At 54.2% G+C, this 22,056-nt stretch overlaps 1 protein-coding gene across 1 annotated transcript; it reads left to right on the top strand.

Annotated features, from left to right (window-relative positions):
* Positions 1–13,274, top strand: YTHDF1 (YTH N6-methyladenosine RNA binding protein 1). The gene is made up of 5 exons (XM_034640155.1): positions 1–69; positions 238–262; positions 1,341–1,420; positions 8,766–10,286; positions 12,005–13,274. Exons 1-5 carry the CDS (start codon positions 43–45, stop codon positions 12,029–12,031), a joined length of 1,680 nt encoding a protein of 559 aa, XP_034496046.1. The 5' UTR covers positions 1–42; the 3' UTR covers positions 12,032–13,274.
* Positions 13,275–22,056: the final 8,782 nt, after the last annotated feature.

The following is a 22,056-nucleotide window of genomic DNA, read 5'->3' on the forward strand; positions in this document are numbered from 1 at the left end:
CGGGCGCCCTGGCCCCGCGCCGCGCCGGGCTGTTCATGAAGCATGTCGGCCACCAGCGTGGACCCCCAGGTAGCGGGGCCGGGAGGCCGGGGGCGGGGGGTCGGGGGCGCCCGTGAGCGCGGGGCCCGTTCGTGCCGGAGCGCGCCGCACGCCTGGGACGGGTGCTCGTGAATAACTTTGTGTTTCCCTCTCTCCCGGGTTCCGTCTGCGCGCACGTACCGGCCTGCGGCGACACAGAGAACAAAAGGACAAGATAATAAAGGTAAGCCAGGTTGGCACGGGCTGTGCAGGTCCTGGAGTGGCGGAGGAGGGGGCAGGAGCCTCCCGAGAGACAGCGGACCATGCGGGGGAAGGAAAGGTCTAGGAAGGGCATCTGGAACCGGAAACTTTTCTCCCGTGTGCTTCCGGGGGATAAAATTTTAGGTTGTAGTATTTGGGGAGGTTTGACAGTCTGAAAACGGGCTTTTCAAGGAGAAGTAAATAAATGGGTGGTTAGAGTGATCCCCTGTCCCCGCTGCAGGATGCGGATTGGAATGGGGGGAGGGAAGGAGGCTGAGGGGTTGGCTGACTGTCTGCAGTCCCGCGGGGAGGCTCTGGGGGACCCCGGTCAGCCCTTGGCCCTGCCAGCTAGCTCCGAACCCCAGCAGTTAACAGCCCTTGCTTTTTGAGTCTCTGGTCCTCTTTTGTGATGTTGGGGCTTCGGATAAACCCCCAAAACTCACTCTGGTGAGAACCCGTAAGTGACACTTTATGTTTACTCGGAAGACGGTTTTTAACCAGTGTGTGTTACTCGGGTGTAACCAAATATGGTTCATCATGTTTTAAGATTGGAAAAGGCCCAACACTTTATTTACCTTTCCTTTCCTTTTTTGGCTGAGCATTGTAAAAGTGGAAAAGTAAGTGGAGAGCTGGACAACAATGAGCTCAGACACGTCATTCAGTTACAGCCTCTCCCAGCTGCGCTGGACGCTCCCTGGGTCTCTGTCCTGCACACACAGTGGGGCCTTTGGAAGCACCAACCTCTCTTTGGCCTACATAGTCTTCCCAGACCAGACCGTCTTTACCAGAACCCAGTGACAGGTTCCTTGCGTTCTTTTGTCTGCACCTGTATCTTGTCAGCTTCTACCAAATGATGATGAAATCTTTTTCAAAAACAGTGAAGTTCTGCGTCGTCGTTGTAATTAGTTATGTAAATAACCCGCGGCATACCTATCGCGTTCCTTTTTAAATAAAAGCAACTTCTAGGAATTGATGGATGTAGACTTTACTACTTTTGATTTCTATGCTTAAAAGTAATTTTTTAAAATTCAAAGATAATGTTTTTCAACTTCTTGTTTTAGTACAAAATGGTTCTTTGCATCAGAAGGATACGGTCCATGACAATGACTTTGAGCCCTACCTTTCTGGACAGTCAAATCAGGTGAGTTTTTGTTTTTGTTTTTTATAACCTATATTTCTGTGTGAGTTTTGATCGAGTTTTGTAATGCGCCTTTAGTGTTACGTTTCTGACTTTATTACCCTGACAACCGAGAAGCACGACCTGAAGTGCTAGAGATAGGGAGCGTGCTGACGACTTGCCTGGACGAGTAGCCTTGAGCTAAACATGGGGCACGAGTGCGGTGGGGCTGGTGTGCTCTCTGGGAAACAATGTCCAATGGAGGCTGTATGCAAGTGGACGTCTGTTGGCCTCAGCGTTGATGGCTCAGTGATGCGCTTTTGACGGAGTGGAGGTGTGCGTCGTTCTCTGAAACTTCCTGGTGAGTTATTTTAGCTCTGGGCAGTTGGAATTGTGGTGTAGGAGAGCATCTAAGAGCCAAGCTTTGGAGCCAGACTTTGGCCTTGGGTTTGAATCTTCACTCCACCTCTGACTCCGTGACACCTCCTGAAGTGGCTTGTCTTCTCTGTGCCTCAGGTTCCTTTTCGCTAGTGCTGCTTGTGGTAACTGCTCGCAGAATCGCTGGGAGCGTAACAGTAGGGGGGCCACGTGAAGCTCCAGCTGGTAGCCGTGTGGACCCGGGTAGGTCACAGCTGCCCATTTCTTAGGTACTTGGCCCTACGGATGTTCTGGACTGAAACATGCTTTGGTGGGTGTTTGTTGCTCCAGGGTGTTTAGCAGCCTTCCTGGCTTTCATCCACAAGGTGCCATTAGTAACTGACCCCCTACACACACAGCAGCATGACAACCAAAAATGTCTCGGTGGTGTCTCCTGGGGGCCAGCTTGCCCTGGTTAAAACACTGGGCTAGTTGGAGTCTAGGTTTAAGCATGATGTCTACCACTTTTTAAATGTACTTTGTCGGTTTGTTTTATAATAAAACCAAACTTTGCCTCTTCTTGCAGCAGAATAAAGCGATTTTGTCTCTTTTTATTTTAGTCTGCCCTTGTCTAAAGTGTCTTAGAACTTCTTAGAACTTTTTCCCTTCTTTGTCCTTCTTACTGCGTTGAGCGGGTCAGCAGCAGAGGCACCAGGGAGACCCTTTATAGAGCCCCCCCCCCCCAGAATCCGCCCCTCCTTGGGCAGGACCAGGTGCTGCAGAGTAGAGCTGCCCTCGCCTCAGTGATGCATTGCCAGAGATAATAGCAAGAAGTTAAATGGACTTATTTTATTTTGTTATCCTATTTTTTCCTTATGTGATTTGAATATCATAGCAGTAGCGTGTTCTAAGTTTTAACCAGAGAAAAGTGGTTGGGGGGATTGCTTCAAATACACTTGAAATGTTTTTATAAGGTGGGAGCTTTCATGTTATTCCGGAGGACTTCGTTGGAAATGGAGCAGGTGATTTTACGTCAGGAGGGTCATTCCAGCCATTTGACCCTGGGGAAGCTGGCTGCAAAGGCCACTGTAGGCGGACACTGCTGCGAACAGCCTTACAACGGCTGCTGTTCATCCTGGCTGCTAGGGTGTGTGTGGTTTTCAGCAAGATGGTTAATAATCCCATTGCTTAACAGCAAATCCGTGTTCTTGACTGAGAACAGATTTTCCAGAAACACCCCACTGTTGGAGTGTAGGAAGCAGGTAACACAGGGGAGCTCTTAGTTCCTGATGCTTCTGGTCCTCTTGTTCTGGGGATGAAGGAACGGGAGTGGAGAGGCCTGGTGTGCCCAGGCGGTGGAGCTTGGTTCCCCACTGAAGGGGTGGGGGGCGGGGCGATGTGTCTCTTCTCACACACGGCAAGGGACTTTTGTGCTTGCATTTGTTACTCCTTTCTTCACGGGTGGGTGTGTGGGTGTGGGCACCATGGCGTGTGGCCTGCTTGCGGACAAGCCACTGGAATTGGTGACACCCCCAGTTTTGGACTCTGCCGGTGGAGACCCCGGTTGAGGAAAGCTTCTGCGTGCCGGTCGTCCGGGTCTCGGATTGAGGGTGCGAGTGCTGCTGGCTGAGGGAGAGAAGTGGCGTGTGTGGCTGGGAGCGCACCCTTGCAGTCGCCGTGGTGTCCTGGTCTTCAGCGAGGTGTCGTCGACGTGCTGCGCGCGTGTGAAGGCTTCACAAGTGACTCGTCGTCCTGTGTGCGGCCACCACAGTGAGCCGGCAGCCCCGTGGTACTTTGTGGTTGGTTTAACCCAGAAGTTTGTGGTAGCAAGTTGGAGGCTCTTTCTGTTTTTGTGTTTGAAGTGTTAATACTTGGGATGATTATGAAAGTCTTTCATAGCGGACCTTTCAAGTTAATGTAATTTGGAATGCGCTGTAGCGGAAGTGGGGCGGGTGATTTTTCCTGCAGAATGGTCTCAGGACTTCGCTTCTGCTGTGCTTTTTTCCCTTGCTAGTTGCCCCCAGGACCATCCTGATGTAGCGGCTCTGGATCCCCTTGTGTGACGTGGAATACGGAATCTGTGTTAGTCAGCTTTGCAGAGGGGAGAGAGCGCTGGGGACCAGAGGGGTTCCGTGTGGGGATTGTGGGTGGGGGGCTCTGGGCGAGGTGCCAGGCCGTGTGGGCACTACGGGAGTTAAGCAAGGGTGCCTGGGACTATGCTCAGAATGTACTCAGTTGTCAACAGGCTCGTTTGCGTGGTCACATGCGACAGGGACAGAAAGGAACAGGAGTAAGCTTTCCTAGTTTTTTCTCAATAATTCAGTTGTGCTCTCAGTGTAATAGGACATGTTCATTTTATAGGAACGTTGTGTAAACTCTTCTCTCCTGAGTCTCAGTGTTGGTCGCTCGTAGTTTGTTTCACCTTTTCCTGAAGCATTCTTCTGGAAAGCCATGCCGGCCGTCACCCCTGTGTGGGGATGTCTGTTCTGCACTTGGAGCAGGACCACCTGAGTGCTTTAGGCTCAGGATGTCCTGGGCTCTCCGCGTCTCTTCATGGACCTGGTAGACCAGCTCTCAGAGGTCCCCTTGTGGTTAAGTTGAAATTTGTATCTCCTTAGCCTTTGCAGGGAGCTCCTGTCTGGCCTGGAAAGGTGTTCGGTTTATAAAAAGACAAACTTGTCTTGAAAATTGCATTCAGCTGTCGCCCTGGGTTTCTGGTGGGTTTGGGGGGTTTCACCCAGCAGCACAAAGCCAGGCTACACCCATGCCTTGTCGATGGTCCACTTCATGTGAAGAGCCCGTGAGCCCCGTTGCTGATGGCTCGCCCTGTGCCGGGCAGTCGTGGTGGGCTTGGGTGACGGGAGGGGCCGTCAAGGAATGTGGTCTTGTTGGCTATGGCTTACAGTGATGCCAGCCACTCAGTGGGGACAGGCCATCACGTAGTGCGGCTAGCAGGGCCCAGTGGGATCTTAGCATACTTCTTGTTGTCTCCTTTCTCAGAACTACGTGTCTCAAGCTGGAGGCAGAGGCAGATGTCCTATGTGTCAGAAGCTGTGTCCCCTGCACACAGCCCCACCAGGCGGGGGCCTGCAGCAGCAGTCCTCTTGTGCAGGGACACACGCAGCCTGACCTGCATCCCCAGGGCTTCCCCCGCGTGTACCTGCTGGGTCTCAGAGCTGCATGCCCTGCCTCTGCGTTTCTTTGATCCTTTCCCTGTTTACATAATTTCCTTAAGCTTCAGTTTTGGCCATTCAGAGTGAGTTTCTTTTCTTTCTTTCTTAGTGTGGCTAAATTTTATCAAGTATGAAAAAGTTCAAATTTTAGAATAGATTATTTTGTTTTTTTATGGTTTTTTAATGAAAATGATGTAGGGATAACAGTCACTGGTTTTGAAATCTGTGAAATCATTTTGGACGTGGCCTCAAGGAGGCACCTGAAGAGTCGAGCACTTGGCAGTGTCTTTTCTTTCTTCTGTCACCTAACCTTGCCCCGAAGGCATGCCAGCCTCCCTTTTTCGAGGTCATGTATTCTATGGAAGGCTATGATGAGAAGTCTCGTGTATGACAGTATCGGTCGGGGTGGTGGTTTTATCTGCGCTGTCCTTATAGAGATTGGTTGCGTTCCGACGTGCTGAGGGAAAGCCTGGCGTGTGTTTGCTGTGCTCAGAGCGTACGCCTGCATCCTCGGTAGCTGGACTGCTCCTTGGCAGCCCTGGGTGCATAGCGGGCTGAGTAGCCTGAATGTTTGGTGTCAGTGAGCCAGGCTGAGCAGCGCTGAGGTGGCAGCACGTCCGTCGGGAGCAGGCGTTCCGGGTTGCGTCTGGCCTTGTCCGGGGTGAGGCCCCGTCAGTGGGGGTCACGTTCCAGATCACCTTCACAAGCAAGTAGAATGTCAGTTTTGCTGGAAGTTGAGGCTGGAGCCGTTGTCCCCTACGTGCTGCAGACGGACCGGCAGACTGCCTGGGTCGGCTTCCCTCTCAGCATGGCTGGGAGGGGATGTATGTAGGTGCAGAGAGCAAGGGAAGGGGTGAACGCACCCAGGTCTTCTCACTGGGCGAATGACTGACTTCACATAATTTTACAGACTGATTTGTTGCTTGGTTTTCAGAGCTTTGAAAGAAAGCTGACAGATGTAGCAGGAAACAGCTGCCAGTAAGGTAGGGGTGTAGGCGGGAAGTAGGCTTACACACAGCCTGCTGGACACCCCTCGAGCCCAGGTGAGGATGGGCAGTGTCAGGAGGAGGCAGGCAGCGCTGGCCTGAAGCCCAGTTCCCGAGTGCTGGTGGTGGGCTGCTCGGGGAGTGCCAGGGCCTGTGCGGAGGAGGACCGCATGCATGCTAGCGCAGGGTGCACCATGGTGCATGGTGGGACAGCCGCTGGTGAGCCTGCAGCCACTCGTCAGGACACTCTTGATGCAGGACCGCTCCTTCATCTGGGAACTGTAAGTGAGGAGTCTTCGTTCCCTTTGCTTTAAGAACGTAGTGCACAAGAAAGGTCTGTAGTCCCAGTCGTTCCATGACTTTTCAGTAAGTTGCAACACCATGGGCACTCGCTGCACCGTGACCTGCCTGTGTTGACAGAACCCAGGAGGAGAGGGTTAAGTCCGCTCAGGGCCACCACCAGGGCTGACCCTTCTCTCCCAGACACCCCCCTGCCTACGTCTTTCCCCTGGACAGTCCTGTTTGGAAGCCGCTGAGAACCACCCCCTCTGCACAGCGGGGTCAGTAGGATTGGAATGCTAGGGTTGTCCACTCACCGGTAGGACTTTAAGTGGTTACAGTAACATTTGTCGTCTCGGGTCTCAAATTATGTCCTGTTACAGTTAAGGCTTAAGTGTGAGTTACAAGTGAGGTGCCCGTGGGAGTCCTGTGCAGAGAGCACCTGGGGTCTCATTGAACCACCTTTGGTTGCTGAGGTCCGGTGACTGAGGCTTCTGCCCGTGGGGCTGCCCCTTGCTACACAGAGCATGTCCTCTGCCCAGACCTGGTGATTCGCTGTCCCTCTTGACCTGCCCCCTCAAGAGGCTTGAGGGCCCAGGTTGGGTGCGGGCAAACTGAGGGAGAGGTTATAGGAAAGGGGCTTTGAAATCCTTTCAGAGGAGGGTAGCACCAGCTCTTTGAGGCTTGTAGGACATTGATGGTGGCCATTCGTTCTTTTTTTTTTTTTTTAACTTCCCAAGCATCTCAAGGATTTTTTTTTTTTTTTAAAGTTTTTTTTTTTTTTTTTTTTTTTTTTTAACTTCCCAAGCATCTCAAGGATTTTTTTTTTTTTTTAAAGATTTTATTTATTTATTTGACAGAGAGAGACAGCCAGCAAGAGAGGGAACACAAGCAGGGGGAGTGGGAGAGGAAGAAGCAGGCTCCTAGCAGAGGAGCCCCATGTGGGGCCCGATCCCAGAATGCTGGGATCACACCCTGAGCCGAAGGCAGACGCTTAACGACTGTGCCACCCAGGCGCCCCAACATCTCAAGGATTTTTGTTACAGGGAAATAGTTGCTGCATTTTAAAAACTGATTTTGGAATAGTCCGCCGTCAAGGGGAGCAGCCAGCAGGAAGGAACTGTGATGCCTGAAGCACCAAGAATCCCAGATTGGACAGGGAGGCAGGAGGTGGCCGTGGAGACTGGCAGCCAGGGGCCCGGTCACCACAGGCACGCGTTGCGCTGGGACTGCTGGGGGACCAGCCTGTTCTCCCTAGGGTCCTCTGGGGGGTCTGCAGAGTTACTCCACATCCCACCGCAGGGAAGCAGAGTTGCTTGCTTGTCTGGTCCTCCAGCCCTCGCTGGCTGCTCAGCCCAGCTCCCACCTTGGTGGGTCTCTGGGACTGGAGGTGGCAGCGGACACCCAGTGCCAGCCAGGGCAGCAGGTCTTCTCACCTGAAGATAGGTGTGGGGTTGAAGGAGGAGGTCTCTAGCCAGTGCTCTCCATGTAGAACTTTCTGGTTATTTGGGTGGAAGGTAGGGGAGAGGATGGGGACCAGTCAGAAGATGGTGTCAGAGACTGGAAAGCTTGCTGCTGCTCCCCACTCTCATTTTCGTTTACAGCCTTTCCACTCTCAGGTCAGCTGTCCTGGACGGGAAACCTCCACCCTGCCACACACCCCTCAACACCCCCCAGCACTCATGACCCCCAGGAAACCATTTAAGTCACACACAGTGGTATTGCCTGAGGGTCCCAGTTCTGGCCAGAGCCCCCAGTGAGTCTCCTCTCAAGGGGACGCCTTGTCAGAACTGCGGAGCCCAGGTATAAATCTGCACCCTGGGCCGGCTGCCACACAGGTGTTTCCTCAGTCAGGGACCCCAGGTTTGGTTGGAGCCCAATGCGAGGGCCTCTCCGGCTCAGAGAGCAGGCAGGACGTGGAGTTTTGGCGAAGGAGCCAGCCGGGGCCTCCGTGCTGCCAGAGCCACTGTGAGAGCCCAAGGCGACGCCCAGGACAGGGTGGGGATGTGAGAGGGTGAGACCCCTTTGGATCCAGAAGAGGGGCTGGGCTGTCAGGAGAGGCGTGTGGGAAAGGGTGTTGCAGGTGGGATGGGACACCCAGGCATGTTAAGCTGTCCGAGAGCTTGAGACCAGGTTGTGGGGTGAGTCTCCCTGAGTAGCCCAGCTTGTTCTGAGGCTTGAAACCTCTCATTGCCTTTCTGAAGCTTCCCACCTTCTGCTGTGCTGCCCGTGCTGTCGGGATGTGGGTCGGCATCGTGGCCAGTCCGACAGGTTTATTCCTCACTCCGGGTTCCTTTAGGGTTAAACAGTCCGCTCCTCGAGGCGGGAGAGGGGCTGCTGAGTAGCGTGCGGACAGCCAGTGGTAGAGTGGCTGAGCCCAGTCGCGTCACCCGGATCCAGGATGTTGCAGGTGGCCACCGGGCTTCTCTCAGTCCTGGCTTTGTTCTCAGTTGGTGCTCTTAGCCTTCCCGTTGGCAGTGATGGTGCCCTGCAGTCAGCCTGTACCTACGCAGGAAGTCCCCTCTGGGTTGTGTCTTGAAAGCGGTCTAACTCGTTCCGTGCTTGTTTCCCCAGAGTAACAGTTACCCCTCCATGGCGGATCCTTACCTGTCCAGCTATTACCCACCGTCCATCGGATTTCCTTACTCCCTCAATGAGGCACCCTGGTCTACTGGAGGGGACCCTCCGATCCCGTACCTCACCACCTATGGACAGCTCAGTAATGGAGACCATCATTTTATGCACGATGCTGTTTTTGGGCAGCCTGGGGGCCTGGGGAACAACATCTATCAGCACAGGTTTAATTTTTTCCCCGAAAACCCTGCCTTCTCAGCCTGGGGGACAAGTGGGTCTCAGGGGCAGCAGGCTCAGAGCTCCGCGTACGGGAGCAGCTACACTTACCCGCCAAGCTCTCTGGGTGGCACGATTGTGGACGGGCAGACGGGCTTTCACAGCGACACCCTCAACAAGGCCCCTGGAATGAACAGCCTGGAGCAGGGCATGGTGGGCCTGAAGATCGGGGACGTCACCACCTCTGCCGTTAAGACTGTGGGGTCGGTCGTTAGCAGTGTGGCGATGACTGGTGTCCTTTCTGGCAACGGTGGGACAAACGTAAATATGCCGGTTTCAAAGCCGACCTCGTGGGCTGCCATTGCCAGCAAGCCGGCAAAACCACAGCCGAAAATGAAAGCAAAAAGCGGACCTGTAATCGGGGCCGCCCTGCCCCCTCCACCGATAAAGCATAACATGGACATTGGCACCTGGGACAACAAGGGGCCCGTGCCCAAGGCGCCGGCTCCGCAGCAGGCACCGGCCCCCCAGGCTGCCCCACAGCCCCAGCCGGTTGTGCAGCCTCTTCCTGCTCAGCCTCCCCCTCTGGCCCAACCACAGTATCCGAACCCTCAGCAGCCACCCCAAACCCGTTGGGTCGCCCCTCGCAACAGAAATGCAGCATTTGGGCAGAGCGGAGGGACAGGCGGTGATGGTAACTCTCCTGGGAATACCCAGCCTAATTCTGCCCCCACCATGGAGTCCCACCCCGTACTTGAAAAACTGAAAGCTGCCCACAGCTATAACCCTAAAGAGTTTGATTGGAATCTTAAAAGCGGACGCGTGTTCATCATAAAAAGCTACTCTGAGGATGACATCCACCGCTCCATCAAGTACTCCATCTGGTGCAGCACGGAGCACGGCAACAAGCGTCTGGACGGGGCGTTCCGCGCCGCTGGCAGCAAGGGGCCTGTGTACCTGCTCTTCAGCGTCAACGGCAGTGGGCACTTCTGTGGGGTGGCGGAGATGACGTCACCCGTGGACTATGGCACGAGCGCCGGGGTCTGGTCTCAGGACAAGTGGAAGGGCAAGTTTGACGTGAAGTGGATTTTTGTCAAGGACGTGCCCAATAACCAGCTCCGGCACATCAGACTGGAGAATAATGACAACAAGCCGGTCACCAACTCCCGCGACACCCAGGAGGTGCCCTTGGAGAAAGCAAAGCAAGTGCTGAAAATTATCGCTTCCTACAAGCACACCACCTCGATCTTCGACGACTTTTCTCACTATGAGAAGCGCCAGGAGGAGGAAGAGGTGGTGCGCAAGGTGAGTCTGGCTTCCTTGGACGCGGGCTCTTCGGGGCCAGAGCCGAGGCTGAAAGCTGTGCTCGCTGGGTGGGGCCTGGTGACTGCCAGTCCCCAGTGGGCTGGGGCAGGGGCAGCGCGGTCGTGGGAGGGTATGGGCATCATCACCTGGGCTTCTCAAGTGTGGTCACCTGCGTGACGTGTAAGTGGATGTCACTGCGTAACTTTTCCATTTTTAGAGAACATGGTGATTGGGACCACAGTGTACAGCTTCTGTCTGGAACACTTAGGAATGACATTCTGTGGCATTGGGGTGGGCCAGCGGGGCTGCTGGGGCTGCAGATCCTGCCCTCAGCAGATGGAAAGCCTGGTTGCTGCTTTCTCCCTCGAAAACCCAGTGTCTTAATCTTGAACTCTTCATCCAGGTGGTAAAGAGAAGCTGGGGGTGGGGTAGGTCTGGAATGCAGACATTTGATAACAGGGAGCGAGGCTCTGGAACCCAGAGTGCAAGCCTCACGGTGGGCGGTGAGGTCAGCTCCGTTTCCTGCCCCACGACTGAGAAAGTCCCAGGCCTGAGCTGGCATAGCCTGCTGGGAGTGACTCTGTGCGCTGAGGAACAGGGCTCAGATGCCCGTGAATTGGCCCAGAAACGGGAAAAATAAGGACAGCATAACACACTTTGTAAAGCTGGTTTGTCTGAGAGAGTTCATCCCAAGATTTGTTCTGCTTTTCTGATATTAAAACATGCTTTTTTTTAATTAAACGTCCTTTGACAGGAGATGGGTTTGCAGCCCATTTTATCTGAAAGGCACATAATGGGGCATGTAGATAACAGTGCTGTTTGCCGTTTTAGAAGCTACACCTGCTGTTACAACTCAGTTTATAAGACGTGAAAGTGAGTTGGTCCCTCCTTCATTGGTGTGGGAAAGAGAGGGACTTGTCATTATTTCCAGTTAGTGAAATTCTGTGTTTTTTAACTCTTTTATAGTAAAAAATAAAATACTGACTTGCGGACTTTACAGGGCTAGAGCAGGGGTCACTGGTGGTGCATCTGGAGAGCTGCGTTCTGGGCTGGCAGCGGCTGTCCGTGGATGTGATTTATCTTAGATCCTGTGGCACTTGGGTCTTTTCCGGAACCTCACTAGGTTCTGGAAGTTGTGTGAGGTTACGGGTAAATTTCTGCCCATGACCCGGTTGGTGTTTTAAGATTCTAGGGTCCTAAACGTGCATTAGCGAGTGGGGTTTGGGAAGAGCAGTCTTGACTTGGTCCGTGGGGTACCTGCCTACAGGCAGACTGAGGCCGATCATGGCTTTGAGGCTTTGGCCTCCAGTGAGCTCGAGAGAGATTTGACATCCCGCCAGGAGACCATCAGTGCACTGCTTCTTAGACCCAGTCTCCATGTCTCAGGCTGAGCTTAGTTGCAGCATTTTAAGGAAGGACCGACATGGCTTCTGACCCTATTGATGAGAAGCCAGACAGGCAGGCGTGGGGAGAGGTGGTTCTGTGTGTGGTGGGAAGCAAACCTGGCCACGGGGGCGTCACCTCGAGCAGGGGGATGCTGTGGGTGGGTGGCAGGCCCTCGGAGGCCTGTCCCCGTGCTGCTTTGGCCTGTGCCAGTGCCGGCGGGGTGCACCGGTGCAGGGCGGGGCCGCAGCCCACTGGGCAGCTTGGGACCTCACTTCCAAGGGAGTGTGTGTGGCACGTTCACTCAGTTTGCTAAACCCTCTTTCTTTTTACAGGAACGGCAGAACCGAAACAAACAATGAGGATAAACCGGTTTCTTCTGTGTTCTGACATTTGACTGAAAACGTTTAGGAGAACGTGTGCTTGGTGCTGTTGTCTTGTGCAGGGCCCGGCTCGTTGCATCTTTATGCTCTTTGTCTTTTATTTTTGCCCAGATGGATCTGCGTTCATTTGTATTTTTCTATGTATTATAGTATTGCAGAGGTCACTAATAAAGGAGTGTGTTTTGTCCGCTTATCAGTCAGACCTAATGTGAAACACAAGCACCCTTCACGACAGAACAGAAAACCTCATCCGTCCCAAAGATTCTGTTGTTTGGCAGAAATTACATCCTTACTTTTGAGTCACTGTCATTTAACATCTTTTGGGGGGACGTCTTTCTCACCCTTTATTGCTTTCTAGCAAACACGAGAAACCGTGGCTTGTTTTGTCATTTACTGTATTCTGTTAAAATACTTTTCAAAATGCTGAAATCGACAGGTTAATGATCACCTCGTTCGGCCAGTTTGCCATCTTATTACCCATTATCTGTCTAAGATGCTAGTCTGTCCATCTGATTTTTCTACTAGACAGAAAGATAGGTTTGAGTTTTTCAGATCCGGTGAGCATGCCGTGTTGGCGCGGAGCGTCAGGCCCCGCAGCGGCCGCCGCGTCCCTCGCGGCTCCTCCACCCGGTGGGGTGGACGTGGGGCAGCTGGCGGACGGTTGGGCTCCACGGTCGGCCTTGCCCAGCTGCGAGCGGATCGTCCTAACCCCCGCTCTTCACGTGCGAGTCGTGGTGCCGTTCTGAGTCGTTTGCCCACAATGCTGAGCTTCACACGCAGACCTAGCACAGCCAGTGCCGCGACCCCCTTCCGTGTGCGGCGGATTTCGTTCTCCCGTCGAATGGGTTTTTAAAAAAAAGCAAACGAAAAACCTTTGAGAAATTGAATTTGCTGTCCTGTGTTGTGGAATGAGGGACCTTGAAGGACTCACTGCTGCCCGGAGTCTGACCCTAAGCATGAAAATGGTGCTCACGCCTGTCGCTCCGGCCCACGGTCTGCACGCGCCCATTGTAGGGGATCTGACTGTTTAGAGAGCAAATACCTTCTGAAAACTATTTACTCCAAAAGACCCTCTGAGTTAAAGTTAAAGCTGTATTATTTAGACTTGTATTGAGAACGTGTCACTCTCTGAACCGTTACAGCCTGTACGGAGTCACAGACAACATCGGATAACTTTTCCTCTGGAGAATACAAGCCTTAATAAACAATACCTATTTAGCAAGTCTGCTGTCCCGTCATTCTTCACCCCCATTCGATGTCGTTCTTAGCTGCGTCTGGTTCTCTTGTCTGTGGCAGGGAGTCAGTAATCCCCTGAAACCGCACAGTACCCTACCTTCACTCTCCCTGCACTGTGCTTTGTGGAAAAGAGTGGAGAAACTTCTTTTTTCAATTTTCTCCAGCCCAACGTGGGGTTGGACTCAGGACCCTGAGATGAAAAGTTGTGTGCTCTCCTGACTGAGCCAGCCGGGGATCTTCTTAAAGATCCAGTTATCAGAGTTTGTAGTTCCCCCAACATACTGCGAGCCTTTTCAGACCTAAGCAAAGTTGCAGGAGTTCTGTGAGCGTCGTGCGTCCACCGCCTGGATGCCAGCACCAGCCTCCTTCCTCCGCTCGTCAGCCCCAGACACCAGCAGGCTCTCTAAGTCAGCATGCACATCAGGAAGTTTAATGCTTGGGGCACCTGGGTGGCTCAGCTGGTGAAGCGTCTGCCTTCGGCTCAGGTCGTGATCTCAGGGTCCTGGGATCAAGCCCCGCATCGGGCTCCTTGCTCAGCGGGGGGTCTGCTTCTCCCTCTGCTCCTCCCCACTTGTGCTCTCTCTCACTATCTGTCTCTCAAGTAAAATCGTTAAATATGTTTTCAGTTTGTCTTACTGTTGCAGTAAGATTTACAGACAGATGCACAAACCTTAAGGGTTTTGAAGTTTGAGATAGAGCTAAGGACACGGCACGTGAGCAGAACCCAGAGCACTTCTCACGTGCTTTCCTGGGCGCATGCCCCGCCAGGACCCATTCCTCAGTGTGAGGGCACAGCAGGGAGCGCGGGAGGCCCAGCCCTGCGCCCTGACGGGTTGGGCTGGGGAGTCTACACTCCCCACCTGGTACGTGTTCTGCCCGGACACATGCAGCTCTGTGTTTGCTCAGAATGGTTTCTCGATTTTATTTTAAGAAAGTGCGGATCAGACCTTGGGTGCCGTTTTCTTCCGTGTGCTTGGCCACCGGGCTCCCTTAAAGATTAAGTGGTCCCTGCTTGCAAGACAACTGGCTGAGCAGTGCCCCCACCTTCAGTTGGGGTCAAAGCAGCAGGGGGTCCAGGGCTTTCCTAGGCAAGCAAGGGGCCAGGTGTTTGTTACCAAGGAGCAGTGGTTGGGACGGCCACTCGATTTGTCTAATGAGATCAGTTCCTTAGATATCACCTAGTAGGAAGGCTCCCTCCAAACCCTGCCAGCCAGGCTGGCCCCTGGGAGCAGAGGTCAGGGGTTGCCTCCCACACTCGCCCTCGAGGGAGGAAACCACATCCAAGGAAGGAAAGAATGTGTGTGTTGCAGGGAAGGGTTATAGGGGTACGTGCAGTTCTAAGCAGGACAGGTTTTGCTTATAAAGGGCTCCCTGATGTTAGTGTCTGCCCCCCAAAACCCACCGAGTCAGCTCTAGCTTTTACCCAGAGGCACGCCGTTCACAGGTGGCTCTTTTGTATTTAGCTGATGGGGGGAGTCATGGAGAGAATGCTGGCCGGTCCTGCCTGCTGGTGACTTCTGTCCAGCTGGGGTCCTGTGTTGCTTCGGGTGCCTCGTGGCCTGAGATCGAGGAGCTCTTCTCACTCTGGTAGGACGAAAGCAGGTCACCAGCTTAGTTTCCTGGCTGTGGTCAGGGAGTGGGGTCCTCGTTGGGCCTGTGTCGGCTAGTACTGTGGGCAAGTGACGGGGCCCCGGGGCGTACACGACAGTCGTGTAGATAAACTGCCTCTCCTTCCTCCCCGGGCTCTCCCTGCCTGTGCCCCATGTGGTCCATCGCCTCTCGCTCAGCTTGGAGTTGAGATTTGCACATTCAGGTTTTTTCCCCCAGAACCAATGTGTTAGAAGAGGTATTTGAACAGTTGTCCTGCATGACATCTTTACTGTAATTTTTTCTGTGGATGGGAGTCAGGGTGAATCTTACTTAAGCTGGGAACACCCAGTGGACTGTCTCAGAGTCCGTCTTTGTTTACTGCAAAGCCCCCCCACCCCCCACCCCAGAAGAGGATCTGGGCGAAGGTGTGATGAGTGGCCACTCGCTGGGAAGTAACTGTTCAGATCCCTCCTTCCCTGGCAGTTGGGCACAGGCTTTGGTGCCCCCTGGATGCGGGATGGAGGGTCAGCCCTGCACACAGACGAGGTCTCCTCCCGCTTGTGCCACCTGCCCTTGCTTGAGAAGAGTCAGAAACAGGCTTGGGCTGTACCCCTGAGAAGTGACCTCCTTGTAGGGCAGCTCCGGAAGTGACCTGGGAGGTGCCCCAACCTGCCGGCACCCGTGGCAGCACAGGGCATGAGGGTTGTCTCAGAGCAGCAAGTTCTCGAGGCCTTGCGAGGCCACGTTGTGGACTGCCTGCATGGCGTTTGTGGCCCCCTCCAAGAGTGCAGTCTGCCTGACTCAGAATGACCAACCTCTGCCTACAGCTGGATGGAACTCAAGGCTCCCAGGTAACAAGTGCCTGCTGGACCCATGCTGAGTGCCCCTGGTGTGCAGCAGTGACCCCAGCTCCTCGTCCCCTTCCTGCCAGCTCTGAGGCCTTGAGACAGACTTGGGCTGTCCAAGACTGGCCCGTCAGCTGGAAGCGGACATGGAGACGGACAGGGTGCCCTGAAGCTGCGGTGGGCCATGCAGGAGTTGACCCAGACACCCAGGTGCCATGCCCCACGGCAGAGGGCATTCCTGCCAAGTGGAGGGCCCCCGTACTGAAGACCCGGCCAGCTGAGTGCGGGTGCAGGAGCTGTGTGGTGCATCTCTTGTTTCCTAACTTTTTATTTGGAGTAATGGCAAGTTTACAGAAGAGTTGCAAAAACAAGAATGGTACAGAGAATACATTTTACCCGGATTTGCTTGTTAGCATTTTGCCCCATTTCCTTCATCATGTGCTTGCTGTGTGTGTGCGTGTGTGTACATGTGTGCGTGTGTGTATATCCAGGTGTGTGTGCGCGCGTGTGTACATGTGTGCGTGTGTACATGTGTGCGTGCATATATCCAGGTGTGTGTGCNCCTTCATCATGTGCTTGCTGTGTGTGTGCGTGTGTGTACATGTGTGCGTGTGTGTATATCCAGGTGTGTGTGTGCGCGTGTGTACATGTGTGCGTGTGTACATGTGTGCGTGCATATATCCAGGTGTGTTGTGTGTGTGTACATGTGTGCGTGTGTTTATCCAGATGTGTGTGTGCGCGTGTGTACATGTGTGCGTGTGTATATCCAGGTGTGTTGTGTGCGTGTGTACATGTGTGCGTGTGTGTCTATCCAGATGTGTGTGTGCGTGTGTACATGTGTGCGTGTGTGTATATCCAGGTGTGTGTGTGTACATGTGTGCGTGTGTGTCTATCCAGATGTGTGTGCGCGCGTGTGTACATGTGTGCATGTATATCCAGGTGTGTGTGCGTGTGTGTACATGTGTGCGTGTGTTTATCCAGATGTGTGTGTGCGCGTGTGTACATGTGTGCGTGTGTATATCCAGGTGTGTTGTGTGCGTGTGTACATGTGTGCGTGTGTGTCTATCCAGATGTGTGTGTGCGTGTGTACATGTGTGCGTGTGTGTATATCCAGGTGTGTGTGTGTACATGTGTGCGTGTGTGTCTATCCAGATGTGTGTGCGCGCGTGTGTACATGTGTGCATGTTTATCCAGGTGTGTGTGCGTGTGTGTACATGTGTGCGTGTGTGTATATCCAGGTGTGTGTGCATGTGTGTACATGTATGCGTGTGTGTCTATCCAGATGTGTGTGTGCGTGTGTACATGTGCGTGTGTGTACATGTGTGCGTGTGTTTATCCAGGTGTGTGCGCGTGTGTACATGTGTGCGTGTGTGTATATCCAGGTGTGTGTGCGTGTGTACATGTGTGCGTGTGTATCCAGATGTGTGTGTGCGTGTGTGTACATGTGTGCGTGTGTATCCAGATGTGTGTGTGTGTGTGTACATGTGTGCGTGTGTGTTTATCCAGGTGTGTGTGCGTGTGTGTACATGTGTGCGTACATGTGTGCGTGTGTATCCAGATGTGTGTGCGTGTGTGTATATGTGTGTGTGTGTATATCCAGGTGTGTGTGTGTGTGTACATGTGTGCGTGTGTGTATATCCAGGTGTGTGCATGTACATGTGTGTGTTTATCCAGATGTGTGTGCACATGTGTGCGTGTGTATATCCAGATGTGTGTGTGCGTGTGTGTACATGTGTGCGTGTGTGTATATCCAGGTGTGTGTGTGTGTACATGTGTGCGTGTTTATCCAGGTGTGTGTGCGCGTGTGTACATGTGTGCATGTGTGTATATCCAGGTGTGTGTGCGTGTGTGTACATGTGTGCGTGTTTATCCAGGTGTGTGTGCGTGTGTGTACATGTGTGCGTGTGTGTATATCCAGGTGTGTGTGCGTGTGTGTACATGTGTGCGTGTGTGTCTATCCAGATGTGTGTGCGCGCGTGTGTACATGTGTGTATGTTTATCCAGGTGTGTGTGCGTGTGTGTACATGTGTGCGTGTGTGTATATCCAGGTGTGTGTGCATGTGTGTACATGTATGCGTGTGTGTCTATCCAGATGTGTGTGTGCGTGTGTACATGTGCGTGTGTGTACATGTGTGCGTGGCGTGTGTTATACATGTATGTGATCAGATGGGCAGGTGTGCATGCAGGTTACGTGTGTGGAATTTGTGTGTGTGCAATTCTGAGGGTGTGAATGTGTGTGTATCCACGTGTGCATGTATGCAAGTGTACAGTGTGTGTGTGCAGGAGTGTGTGCTGAGCGGTGTGCAGGTGTGCATATATGCAGGTGTGTATGTGCAGGGGTGTGTGTGTGCTGAGCCGTGTGCAGGTGTGCATGTATGCAGGTGTGCGTGTAAGCACGTTTTGTGCACTATTTGAGGTGTGCAGTGCCTCTTTGACCCACGTGCTCCAACATGGTTTTGACCGCAGCTTGTGAGGCTCCTCAGCGAGTGTGACAAGGCTGTGACTCTTATATCTGAGGCTCCGTCTGGTTCTAGTTTGGTCATTAACACACCAGTGTCCTTTACAGCATTCTGGGGAGGGGAGGAAGCTTTGTGGGCCAGGCTCTTACCTGTGTCTGGAGGAAGCCTCAAGGTCGACACTCCACTGACCCCCCCAACCCCCTCCCCACACCTTCTTGCAGGCCTAATGGGGAGGCTCTAGGGTCTGTTCCATCCCTTGCAGTGCTCCTTGGGTGGCCGGTCCCTCCGTGGCTGCCTCTGCAGATGTAGGAGGTCGAGGGCAGCTGGTGATTGCTGTTCCAGGTCCAGCGCACCGTGAGCATGCCTTTGTGGCCAGGGAAGCCCTGCACGGTTGGCCTGTGGAAGTGGGTGTGGGTTTAGTCTGGGGGCCTGCACAAAGAGAAAGGGGGCACCTGCCAGCAAAGTTAGGTGTTGGGGGTCCCAGGGCTGGGCTGGCTGGGTGCTGATGCCCGGAGCGTGCCCCCTTTTGACCTGGGCATGCCAAAGGCTGCTGCTTCCTGGCAGCTGGCAGCACCATGGGGCCCTTCCTGCTGGCGAGGGGTGGTGCACCGCAGAGTTCCCCTAGCTGACACTGACCCGCAGCTCGTGGGAGCCGTCATCTGAGTGCTGTGCTGCATGACGGCTGTCATCTGCACCCCGCTGTGGGTTTCAGTGGTGCAGTGTGGGCTGGATGGCTGCTCCCTGCCTCGCATCCGGGTATGCTGCGGGTGAGGGTTCTCATGTGGCCCTAGTAGGATGAGGTCCCCGTGCTTCATGCCTGAGTCCTGCAACAGTCCCACCAAGGCCAGAGGGATGGTGCCTGTGGCTCCTCCCTTACAGTCGGCTGAATGGCACCCTTTGGCCGGCTCTCCTCTCCCCTGGGCTACTTACTGTCTGGGTCTCCTTCCTGCCCAGGTGTGCTCTTGGTGCAGGGCCTGAATCCTGCCACCGTACAGCATAGATTTGTTCCTTCCTTCAGGGCTTTCCCCTCCCCCTCCCCCCAAGCCCTAAAGTCACTGGAAACTGGAGCTCAGCCTCTGGGGCTCTGGTCATCAACTCCCTTCAAGGGAACAGAGCTTGGTGACACAGTCCCTTGCCACTGAGGGCCACTGGACCAGCTGGGGGATGAACCCCTCCCAGGGATCAGAGTATGTCAGAGAGCGAGCAGACGGTGGCCTGCTGCTGCAGGAACACCAGAGGGAGGACGGGGCAGTGTAGGTGGGTGCTTGGCTGGGAGATCTTCCTGGAGAAGGCCAGGATGCAGGAGGAGCCAGGGCTGGGAGCTGCTCAGCACCCTGGGGCAGGGGGCCAGAAGTCTGTGGTCTCCCCAGCAAGCACAGGGCAGGAAGGTTAGCCCATACCTAGGGGTTGGGGGGTCGGGGGTATCTGGGCGCAGGTGGGAGAGCAGCAGGCAATGAGGCATCTGCAGCAGGAGGTCAGCAGTGGGCAAGGGCACAGGATCGTCATCTCAGAGGGACGTGGTCAGGGCAGCAGGTGAGGAGGCCAGAAGCTGGAGGCTGTGCCCCAGCTGCTTGCTGGGAGCTGTCCTGCCCTGAGCAGTGACCCTGACCTGAGCAGGCTCCATGTCTGTCTCCACCCCTGAGAACCAGGGGTGGGGTACCAGCCTTCTGGGGGACTCCTGGGGCTCAGAGTCCCAGCTGCACAGGGGTAGGGCAGTAAATGTGGGTGCCACCCAGAAGACAAGTAGCCCACCTGGCCTCCCTGGGATGGTGGCCTGTGAGAGCAGTGAAGCCTGTGGCTGGCCAACTCGTCTGTACCTGGTGGCCTGGGGTTCCAGGTGGGAATGTCACAGAGCTGGTTCTGCCTTTGCCTATGTCCATGGTTTTACTGGTCATAGCGGGGTGCCACCTGGTGGACACCAGGATGGGGGTGGGGCCCTACCTGGCCTGGGGGGCAGAACCTGCTTGGAGAGAAAGGTAGACTTTGAGCAGCCTGGAACGATGGCAAGGATTCTGGTCTACCTCTCTTGGCCAGTCCCCAGCCCTGGTGGCCAGTGAAGGACCCCAGGTGGGGAGGAATAAGGAAATGACGAAAGGAGAGCCTGTACCTTGGGAACACTGGGGCTTTGATGACTGTCCTTGGGTAGTCAGGGAAGCCTCCAGAAGACAAACGTCAAGTTGAGGTCTGAAGGGCGATTTGGGGAGCAGGTGAGGGGGGTAGGAGTAGAGACTTCCCATTGGAGCATGGGCAAAGGTGATGGGCAGCCCCCGGGAGTCCAGAGGCCCAGAAGGCTGCTGGTTCTTCCCTAGCCTCAAGCTGCCCTCTGTGTTCTGGGTGCATACACACACATGTGCACACGCACCAACATACATATAAATGCACAGATGAACACGTGCATGCACGTGGGCATATACATAATTGTGCACACACGTAACCATGCACATACCAACATGTGAACATGTGCACGCTCATGCCTATGCGTACGCACACATGCGTGTACACATAGGCCTTGGGGACGCACTCAGTTGTAAAGATGATAATGATCCCACACAAACAGGGCCCTTGGGGGGGGATCCTGCCTCCCCCTCCATCTGGCTGCTGGGGCAGAACACCTCCTGGGTTCTCTGCACAAGAGGAAAGTGGGATTTAGCTAGAAACAGGCCTTTCTGCAGGCTCTTAGGACACCATCTCCAATCTTTGGGCAGATGGGCTCTGAGGAGGATGGCCACCAAGCCTTCTAAACCAGGAAGCAAAACCTGCTTGCCCTTAGAGGTTCTGCACTTTCCTGGGTGTGAAGTGGTTGGGGAGATGCAGTTTGGGTGCCAAGACAGGGATCTTTCCTCACATTTTGGAGGATTGTGAGGAAAGGACATTGGAAATGGCTCAAGGGTCAGCTGGGTCTGGACTGCTTGGGCAGTGATGGCTGGGGGCCTCCGTGGCATGAGGAGAGCTGCCCTCATGTGTGGTGGGGGACCTAAGCATCACACACCCAGCTATCTGTCACTAAGTGCTCTACACCTCACCATGCAGCTCTTGTCTCTGTCCCATCACAGCCTTTCCTGTATCCTCAGCATGCGGTCACCCTTCTAGGAGCACGTGGGTTTTCTGAGTGACCTTTCAGTGGCAGTTACAGTGGTCCTACATCCTCTTCATTGTGCCCACCCCCACTGCTTCTGGAAACTAAAAACAGGACCAGCCAGAGGGGGTTCTAATGGCCTTACCCTGTGAGTTTGATGATGGTGGTGCTGTTGCTGTTGATGATGATGATGATGATGATGATGACAGGTGATGATGACAGGTGATGGTGGTGGTGATGGTGATGGTGGCGGTGATGGTGGTGATGGTGATGGTGGTGATGATGGTGATGGTGGTGATGGTGGTGGTGATGGTGGTGGTGATGGTGATGGTGGTGGTGGTGATGATGGTGATGATGGTGATGGTGGTGATGGTGGTGGTGATGGTGGTGATGACGGTGATGATGGCGATGGTGGCGATGACGGTGATGATGGCGATGGTGGTGATGATGGCGATGGTGGTGATGATGGTGATGGTGGTGATGATGGTGATGGTGGTGATGGTGGTGATGATGGTGATGATGGTGATGGTGATGATGGCGATGGTGGTGATGGTGATGGTGGTGATGGTGACGGTGGTGATGATGGTGACGGTGGTGGTGATGGTGATGGTGGTGGTGATGGTGACGGTGGTGGTGGTGACGGTGGTGGTGGTGATGGTGGTGGTGGTGATGGTGGTGGTGACGGTGATGGTGGTGGTGACGGTGGTGGTGGTGATGACGGTGATGATGGTGATGGTGGTGATGATGGTGATGGTGGTGATGACGGTGATGATGGTGATGGTGGTGATGATGGTGATG

This window comes from Ailuropoda melanoleuca, chromosome 13, assembly GCF_002007445.2.
Source record: "Ailuropoda melanoleuca isolate Jingjing chromosome 13, ASM200744v2, whole genome shotgun sequence".
NCBI classification, from domain to species: domain Eukaryota; kingdom Metazoa; phylum Chordata; class Mammalia; order Carnivora; family Ursidae; genus Ailuropoda; species Ailuropoda melanoleuca.